Raw genomic sequence first — 10,296 nt, 5'->3', positions numbered from 1 at the left:
CTTGGTCTCGGTAATCACTACGGGTGCCCTTGCGTCGAGCGATTGCAAGTTATTTGTGTCGATGTCTTTTGGTATGCCGGCATACTGTTGTCCAAGTGAAATTTCCAATACAGCCCGTGCTTGGGGGGCTAACATTCTTGATCAGAAACGGTTTGCGATGCCAGTCGCAATTGGTGAGAATTGAGCTCAGAACCCTGGCTCAATGCTGAACAAGAATAGGATCGAGCGGTAAGTGAGCAAGTATTCACATAGGGGCCTCGGTGGCCATCTAGTTGACGATATGCATATAGATGTATGATCCGGTCAGCTTGTAAGTGAAATAAGAGCAAGAAAAAGAACGTAGGTATCACGACCAAACAGCGTGACAGGAAAGTAACAAGAATGAGCGAATAACGTTACAACAAGAAGGGAATGTAAGGGTTCGAAACAAGGAAAGTACACCAAGAGAAACAGAAACAAATAGAGAAGGAGGAAGAAAGTCAAGACGGAGAATGTGAGAAGAGAACAAAACGATAATATGATCGCCCAGAAGGGGGGGAACATGGCCAGGTCGAAGTAACCCAAAGAGGAGAAGACCAAAGGCTTCTACTGCTAGCGTTTTACCTGAAGCCAGATAGAACAGCATAGGTTCAGTTCAGTTGCGGTAGACCAGGATTGTCAAGGCGCGATACCCTGTCCTGCGACAGATCTGAAGCACGACACCTCCCCACGTTGTCTGAGTTTAACTACGCTACACTAGTAGCGCATACAATAACTACAGTCAAGCTGTGTCCGAAGGTACAAACAACGGACGATGTTGTCTGCCATCCTTCTGGCTGGCTTGCGTGGTTGGACACCCATGTAGTGTTTGAGTTTGCCGTGAGGCTCGAGTTGGACGATGTTGGTTGTGAGCCAAATTAGATGACATAGCACCCGCATGTGCCGTCATTTCTCATCTTTTTTTCTCTTTTGTTTCTTTTTGTTTGGTGGGTATCAAACGTTGTAACTGTAAACGCCCATCGGCTCCGTTCTGATGTGTGTACTTGGAAGGGTGAGGATGCATGCTCGGCGGCGTTTACTGTATATGGAGAGCGTTGGTGTTGTTGATGGATGGAAAAAGAGGTCCCGCCTGAACTACCTACCCAGGCAGGTGGGCCCCGCCCTGGCTTTCGTTCTTTAGTTGCCTTTAGTCGCCTCTAGTCAAGCCTGAGGCTCAGTGTGGCACCTTCCATTCCGTGATTTTCGAGCGGGTTGGCAGGTTGGCAGGGTTGGTTGATGACATTGTGTCCGAGAGTAATCCTAACAGGTACCAGCGTACCTTAGTACCTTACCTGAGACACCTGAATACCCGCCACCGTTTCTGGTGGTATGGCCAAGCAAACGCCTAAACGGGCAGATGGGCCCGCTAAAACAAGACACGGTGAATAGCCATCCCACGAAACATAGCACCAGACGATACTCTGGAAAATTCTATTCCACACAATTATCCGTCCCAGGTGGTAGGTAGGTTGCTATGTATAGTATCTGCACTAACACACAACACCAATTACACTAATTACTGGGCGCTCCCGCATTTCACCTGCATATGTGTACCTGAATTTCGTCCACATTGGGATCAGCCCAGCATTAGTTCAGTTAAAGACGACACATGACAAGGTAAAGCTCATCTTCCTCCTCAATTAGTACCAGGACCTGAATCAGCACTCGGCCATTATACAGGCCCCGAAGACCAACAACAAATGCACTGATCCTTTTCCGCACTGGCAATTACGTTAGTACTTAGGTAATTATTTCCTCCCATTTCAAAATGATCCTCCTTTTTTATCCTGGCTTGGATCAGTCCCAGTCCCATCCACTGGTAATCAGCTCGACCCATGTTCCCGGCCCCAACCGCCACACTATAATGTAAAGATACATGGGTCCCTCCTTGTCATCTCGCCTTGAGCCAAGTCAACTCAAGACTGTCATCGTTTCTAATTCCTAGAATCTACGTCTTGTCCCGAGTTACGATTACCGAAATAGAAAAGAATGAAATCCCTCTACGCAGAGATTAGGCGATCCGGAACAAATAGGCCTTTTGGCACTAAACTATTTTAATAACCTTAAAAATTGGCCAGGAAACGTGGGAAGTTGGGTTGTAGCCCATTACCACAAGAGAATCTCTTTTGTTTCTCAGACCCTTGACTTGCTATGTCATTGTTGTTACAAAAGAAATCACCACTCCCTGATCGATCGCAATATCTCCACGAGTTACAAGTTTCCCAGTCCCAAGTCAGAAAGAAACAAAGTGACAGGATTGGCTCTTCTTTGTATATGAATGCTTTTCTGAGTCCCCCTTTCTAATTTCTAGATAATTTCTCTCTTACATCATAAACAATAACAAGTGATTGGTGCCTTTCCGAGACGGAACCCCTTTCACGATGCGTTATCGTCTTCAATCTTGTCACGAGAGTAGCCATAGGCCCCCTTTTCGTTCTTCTGTTAGATGAGCGAGAGCTCTTCCTGGACACTGGGACTGCTCGGTCATCAAGTATGCCCGATTTGGTGAAGCATGTAACAGGTCTGAGCACCGGCTAACCAGTCGGGATCTTTACTTTTTGTAGTGTTTCCTTGGACTCAGGATTGCGTGTGCCATGAACCACTCCGGAGTTTGTTCCTGGAAAGAACCATGCTCTTCTCCTGCACTGACTTAGTTACTTTTCTCACCAACGAACATGTTGCCTTGACTTGCGCGGAGACATGTGCTGTACTCGTGGTAACAATCTGGAAAGCGAGCCATGGCAATCGGCGAATGAGTTCTTCAGTGTTGCACAATACACACCAATCCAATATTCCACATAGTCAGGGCCTCTGTGTATAAAGAATAGGCAAATGAAACATGGTAGCTTTATTATGAGATATTAGAGTCGATGCTCTAGGGTAAGTACACTCGGCCAGATTGTTGACTGTTGGAAATATTGACGCTAAATCCTTGCATCAGGAAGAGACAGGGGAGCACTGAGTTACAGTTTACGACTGGCTTTGCTTACTGGTATTCATATGGTGGCATGTCTTTGTGGCTATCGCATTGGTCAAGATTAATAAAATTGCACAGCCCTATCGACATCGTCGAGTTTGAAGTAAATTGCTAGAGTTTGGTGCTGTATCATGAAATGGACAACTCCTTCTGACATTAGTATGGATTTTGAGATACCAAGCCACGAAAGGATTATCCTAAATGTTTCATAAATACGACTGTTAATGCAATCGCCATATAGCTGTTGCAGAACTACTCCTGTAGTATCGATTGTCATGTGAATTCTCAACAAGTGTCACCAATATATTAGGTTGTCGGGGAATATCGTTGGAAATGCCAAACAAGTAGACAATATCCTCTAATCGAGCAACTGTTTGTAGGTGAAGCATAAAGATACATATGTACTCTACCGGATACCACGGGTGCTGTTTGCATTGAAGAAACAGGGTCTTGCATGATCCATGCAACTGCGGTCAGTTGACCAATCGCGGAAGCAAGGAGTTAGTTGCCGGCCAAACACAAGAGTGTCATGAGCTCAGATCATGAAGAAGCCATTTGTTGTCATTGTTCTAGCAGAAATAATAATAATCGAGGGCAACCTTTGGTGTAGGTTAGACGTTTGTTGGTTTGAATTGAGATCCATAATTCGCTCTATCATGTGCTGTGATTGCCTTTACTCGTTGTTGTTCGTGGTTCTTGCTGGCGGCTGTTCCCGCATCTAAATGGACCGAGCCGATCTTGGCACTGACCGTTAGCCAAAACTTTTGAAGCTTCCAGTTCCAACACATTCAATTAACTCACTCTTATCATTTCCCCTAAAACAACGACCGCTTCTGCTATCGCGTTTGTACAAAAGTTTTTTGTTTAATGACATTTTGATAGAACCGTTTTCTTTTTATTATTACTCTCTGCTCAGCAGATGCATCCTTTTTTGTAGCTCTTCATTATTAGTACAGCTTCCCTCCATCACAAGATTGCCTCGCCCACTCCTCACCTCTCGTCGTTCAGCAGCCAAGCCAGCCTGCCTGTCTTATCATTCATTTTTGAGACAATTTACTAGTCAAGCTACCTGTCATCACAAACAGTTGCAGCAGCTCATTACCATGTGAGTCTCCTCGTATACGAGATGGAATAAGCTGGATCTATGCTGACTGACGCTGTCCGCTCCTTTAGCATTTCCTGTAGCGGTCTGGTACCTTACATTACCTACATTGCTTAGTCGCGCCACTGCAACCACTTCAGCTGTCATGTTTGGCAACTTCACCACCTTTGGTAAGTCAGTTTGATCTCTCCTTGATCGAAACCTCTCGTTGCCTTCTCATTGGCATCCCCTGAGTCTCCCATGCTCGCAAAACACCTCAACACCCCCTCACTTCATTTCTCTGGCCTACCTCACCTGCGTCTGCCCCTCCCCCACAGTTACGGCAACTCCCCTGCAAGCTTCCTCCACCTAGAAAGCTCCTGGCTAAACTTTGTCATTCTCTCTTCAGCCGGCATCCCAGCCAAGAGCAAGGTAGACCCCAAGGACGTCCCGCCTCCTACGCATGTTACTCTTCCTCGTTTCCAACCCTTTGCTCACGATGATGACCCCGTTGATGATGCTGTTGCGCTTTCTGCCCTCCTCCGGAACACGGGGCGATCAACTGCTGCTCTCGGTCCTCTCGGGTTCTCTGCCATCGGCCTGAACCTGAACCTCGATGCTAAGCCTGTTGACCTCATTCCTGATCCGTCATACATCCCTGATTTTGACGATTGGGACAAACTGACACCGGATGAGGCCCAGGAGAAGAATCAATCTACTCGAAAGCCCTTAAAGAACGGCAACCTTTCCCCTGGATGTCATGTTTATATGGAACGAAAGAAGGAACTGTCCAGTGTCAACGAAGATGCCTTTCGAACTGTCAGAAGGCTCCCGGCGCCCAAAGGAAAGACTCAGGCTCGACTAGGGAATGCGTATGAGTTTTTCCGCTGCCTCGAAGCATTTACTTCTTTCTGGGACGATCCTACTCAGCCGCCACCACTTCCCCCTTCGCCTGAAGCACCTGCCGAAGGCACATCGTCTGATGGAACCACAAACTCGGAGGGTGAAAAACCTGTGGGCCCCAAGTTAGACGATAATTCTAGCTTCTTCAGAACCAGTGCCGGGTCGTCAATGCCACTTGAATATCGCAACAATCTCATGACAGCTTTCGTCAAACTTGTTGCCTATGATTTTGGATGCAACGTCTCACCCAGTCGAACTGAACCTCGACTTCACTTCAGCTCGCCACAAGGATCTGGATCTCGCAAATCATTCTGCCCCTCTGGCTGTCTCTTTGTGTTCCAGAGCCCGACTACCCGCGAGGCCGCTCGCGCTGGTGTAATCCACGGACCTGTAGCTGCCGTCAGTGCCAGAGGGACAACTGACTTTACTCAGCCCGACCCCGAAATGGCACAGTCACTTGACCTCGCTCGAGAAATCGTAGCAGCTCTCATCACGGCTCAGCATCGTGCACGTGAAGGAAAGACGGAGAAGCGTTTTGGTGAGGGAGAGTGGTGGACAACCGAGAAGCGATGGGGAGGTGGCTCTGGAGGCCCTATCGGACGTGAGATTGAGAAGGATTCCGTGCAAGGCGATAAAGACGCGAAACCCAGCGACGAAAACGGTCTGCCTATGCCACTCGCCAAGAAAGCTCGCAAGAACATGAGCATCTATGACAACTACCGCATGATTCGACCTCCTGCGGCAACATGGGATAAGAAGGCTCAGTATGAGGCCATCGGAAGAGTTAAGGGGGCTGACTACGACGATATCTTTGTGGTGAGCTCTTTGTTTCACCATGTCTCAATTCTCCGTGTCAGAGTACCAAACCGACTGCTTGAAGTTCTGGATGGGGCACGCGAGCCAGAAACAGGCCGGCGTAGTTGGGGCAAGGTTGAGGCATGGAGGAGTCCCTGGTACGATCTATTTGACACGGTAGAACGTCTAGCTGCAATGAAGCTAGTATGGGGGATGATGGCTTATCAGATGAGGAAAGATGACAACAGTGATGGAGACGTCAAGATGGCTGATACTTGATCTCACTTCAATGGTGGCCTTGCTTTGGAGACGCAAGATTTTCGCATACACACCCACATTAAAGCTTTGGAGGAGGCATTGGTGTGTAGCTCTGGAGAAGTCAAGGGGTAGCAAATATAGCCGTCACCTCCCTCTCATGGTGGTTGTTCATATACGTATTGGCATGTATTTCCAGCAGGAATTTTGTGGTTCATCTTGGCATTGTTGGATGGCAAGACGATCATTCCGGGTAGATTTAGAGTTGATTAATGAGATGTATAGTTGCTCCCATCTATAAGACTTGTACTTGAATGGCAAGTGAGGCCAGTTTTTGCTTCCCTTGAAGTTGACAAGTCATCAAGGGGTTCAAGAAATGGAGGCTGGCTTTTGAAAAGACGACGAAAACAGTCCCAATCTGTTGTTCGGGTTCGCACACAAATTCCAGGGACCATAATCTCGGATCTGGGACATTGACTCAGGAAAATTCGAGAACGGGTGCTCGGAAACCATGTTGCCATGCAGGGCACTCGTTCTTTGTGCGTACGAACATACGTACCTGTTGGCCGATCTTGCTCAGGATATCAGGCGCCGACACAACGTGATATTCCTGCAGGGCAGAAGAGGTGGCTGAGACAAAGCCGAGACGAGACAACGTTCAAGTCATGGCGTAGGAGATATGGTGGACAGGTGGAAGAGGCACAGGGAGACCAGACGCGGAGCATAGCTTCCTGCAGCGTTCCAGCTCAACGGGTAGGGCACGGGTACGGTTATCTAGTGCTGGTAGCCATCACTAGCGAGGCCAAGCTCGACTGATGTTGCTCGGTTAGGGATAGAATATGGGGGGCTAGGTAGTTGGGTGGTGTCTGTGGCTCGCGTGGCTGCATTAGAGCTATCTTCTTTAGGACTGAGACCCGCGTGGCATAGTCAAGCCCAACGAATAGAGCCACGGAGAAGGCTTCTTGTTTGGTAGTGGACATCCGGAGGCTTTTGAGGGTTTTTGATTGAGGAAAATCGTTAGTTTTGAGGCTGTCGGAGATGATACGAGGGAGGAGGGAATGTGTTGGTTGGGAGGGTTGATATGTGAATAGTGATGTGATTGTCTTGTCCATTTAGCAACTGGAGATAAAGAAAGCAAAAGGCAATGTAAGAACCACCAGATGCCGTGGATGTAAGCTGCAGTAACTAGTCTCGAATTCATGTCCCGACAAATTGGATGACAGCTGTTAGTGTACCGAAGATTAAGGTATGGATATCAATATCAAACATCAATATCAGGCCCAGCGCAGCGGTAAAACACATACACATCTATGATGAGGCCTTCGCATTTTGGCATGTATCCCTCAACCTCCAACGAATGGAAGAAAAGACCCTGAATGAGGCCCAAGCTCCTTTCAAGCCTCAATCCCCGCTCAGCTCCAGGCGGCTGAGCAACATAGTGTTCTAATTGGTCACGGTGTCGTTCTCTCAGCTGTCGGCTTGTCCGTCTGCTAAACCCAGATAGGATGATCTTCGTGCCGTAGGGCGGGGCGGGCTGTCGGGTAATTTCAACCATTTGTTGTTTTTCTTTCTTTTTCGAGGTATGAGATCGTGATAACGGATATTTTTTAGTCTAGTTTGATGGGTGTTGTGTTGTGTTGTATCACGTTGGAAGGGTCCCTTGCTTTGATTTGACATGTTCTGGCCCAAGTCCTGGCTGTATATAAACGCTTCTATAGGTAAGTGTTTTAAATCCCCCCTCTTGTACTTCGTTGCGTTTGGTGGAAGATATGATGGCTTAAACATGGCTTGGGTATTATTATGGGTTACAGGGCAGTGAGTGACTGGGAGGAGATACATGAAAGCACATGCAGGATTGTCCGTTCACTTACTTTGTCATGTGTTGAATAATGGGGTTTCTATAACAGCCGAACGAACTTGTGAACCTCGTCCACTGGGTCCGAACCGAGTCTGCATCGGGGATCGCCGTTGCACCGGGTTCGGCGCCGGCTCAGCCTGACAGGGGCCTTGTACTGCCAGGACTGCGTTAATGACGTTTGAGGGGTTCGTCGAGTCGGACAATTAATTGGATGGGATTGAAGACTGTTGTAAGTTGGGACCGAGCGTTTGCAGATAGATACTACCTACGCAATAGAGTTGAGAGTTGACGGTGAACGGGGTGTATCCCAAAGCGTATTGCATCTATGGCATCTAGACTATCGTGTCATGATCACATTTGGTATCTCAAAGTAAAGACGAATGTGGCATTCGTGTCCGACATCACATATCCTCTTTGTTGATTTCCAGGGTGACATATAAAGCGGTCTCACCAAAACGTAACGATTGATGGTTTCTGATAAAGCCACCATGTCGGAGATAATCACATATTGGTCCAAGAAAAGCAATCAAGAGCCGCAATCTTAATCCCAACTCAAAATGGTTGGTCATGGGCTGAGTTCAAGGAACTGCCTGCCCTTTGATGTCTGAGCAAACGAGTAATGAACTGGTTGTTAACAACTACCTATTACATGGGCCAAGAAGACGCACGACGCGTAAGTAAAGACTTGGCTGATGGATCATCAGATTGGGAGAAACAGGGCATGATGAAAAAAATGGCCCAGAGTATTCGGCATTTCTAAGCCGGGGGTCCATTCAGTCGGGTCGATTTGTGATCCCTGTAAGACTGGCATAGCCTAGTTTGAGTTGAGCGACGGCAATTCTGAATATGATGATAGCATCACTGAAACGGATTATCGCGAGTTAGCTGTTTAGCTAATAAGGAAAGGCTGTGTATCTGTCGCTTCCTCAATTAGAGACGGTGTGCGAGAAATATTGCCAAGACGGATGCATCTCGTGCTGTAGCGCACTCGAACATCTCCGTAGTGGTCGTTGAGATGCACCAGCGATTTCCCCATTGTCGGCCATGTTTCCGCTTTGGGTCCTGTTTCTAGCGCTGAGCCTCCATTGCCAACTGAGAGCTGTTTGATAGTTCCGGGGCATCACAACAGCTAATAGAGCTTCGAAGAAATACCAAGGTATGCAGTATTCAGTGGTAGAGTTTTTGGGAGTATATGATTTAAAGACGGACCCATGTCCCCTCGATTATAGATTAGACGGCATCATCATCATCTTTGTGAACTCGAGCTTCACTCTCTCTTCCTCCTGTTCCTCAGTCCAGTCCAGTCCAACCCAAGACAGACAGGACTCTTCACCCATTAAACCAGCACTCCGTTACTCTTTGCTTGCTTGTTCCAAGGGTCCTCTTCTCCGCATTTCTCAGCATCAATCAATCCTAATCATCCAATATCGCTTCTTTTCTGACACCGACATTCGAATACCTACTACTGAATTCATTCCTATCACCATCCCTCTAATAGGAAACAGCTGCCGCGATTTGTCTCGAACATTTTAAGCCGCTGGCCAGGGAATAATAATAAATCAACTGCCCTGCCCTGTCCTGTTCAGTACATACTTGCGGTCTACACCCCTCACCCCCTCCCCTTGTCCCGGCCTCTCATTGCTTTTGTCTCTTCAATCCGTCTGCTGGCCTCGCCTTCTTATATCATTCTGCCGCGCGCGCCAAACAGAAGCAGAGAAAGAGATATAAACGACTCTTCATCTTCATCTTCTCCATCTCTTCAGCTCAAAAAGACATCCTTCTGCCTCTCTATCTTGCCCTATCCCATCTCTTGTTCCCCCGCCTTCAGCTTCAAAGGACGCCCGTGCACTCCGTTTTCAGCTGCTGGGAAACTCTGTATCCAATCCAATCAACTGACCACCTTTTGGACCTTGGGACAGCAGATAGGAACCCTTAACGTTAGCCTGATTAGGTAGTCTGTGAGGAAAGGAACCCCTTCGCCTTTTTCCCCTTCTGCCCCGCGTGAGCATAAGCATCAGCATCGCATCAGCATTAGTACCTAGCATCAATCAGCAAACCAACAACAACACAACAACACAACAACAACAGAACATACCAGACTATACCAGACAGTTGTCGCATCGCATCGCATTAATCACGAGACCCCACGCTTGCACCTCTTCTCTCTAGTACATCGTCATCGCCCCAGAAGGACCCAGGTACCTTTCACTTGTGAATGCGCTATTCTGTCTGATCTCTCTTGGCGCCGAGCCCGAGTTTCCCACGCCCAGACTATCCATTCTCGTCTCGTCTTTTCTTACTCAACTCGACTCGACTCTTTTCTCCTCCACCAAAACACAAACATACGTCAATCTTCAACATCCTCAAGTCAATGTTCTTGAAAAACATCGTACCTAATTACTACCTCGA

At 47.7% G+C, this 10,296-nt stretch overlaps 1 protein-coding gene across 1 annotated transcript; it reads left to right on the top strand.

Moving 5' to 3' along the window:
* Positions 1–3,838: 3,838 nt before the first annotated feature.
* Positions 3,839–6,053, top strand: FGSG_06366 (uncharacterized protein; the record flags this gene model as incomplete). Its single annotated transcript, XM_011326726.1, has 3 exons — positions 3,839–4,100; positions 4,169–4,267; positions 4,486–6,053. Exons 2-3 carry the CDS (start codon positions 4,243–4,245, stop codon positions 6,051–6,053), a joined length of 1,593 nt encoding a protein of 530 aa, XP_011325028.1. The 5' UTR covers positions 3,839–4,100; positions 4,169–4,242.
* Between the last annotated feature and the right edge of the window lie 4,243 nt (positions 6,054–10,296).

This window comes from Fusarium graminearum, chromosome 3, assembly GCF_000240135.3.
Source record: "Fusarium graminearum PH-1 chromosome 3, whole genome shotgun sequence".
NCBI classification, from domain to species: domain Eukaryota; kingdom Fungi; phylum Ascomycota; class Sordariomycetes; order Hypocreales; family Nectriaceae; genus Fusarium; species Fusarium graminearum.
Note: the sequence above shows the minus strand (reverse complement) of the source record. Positions and strands in the feature narration are given on the sequence as shown.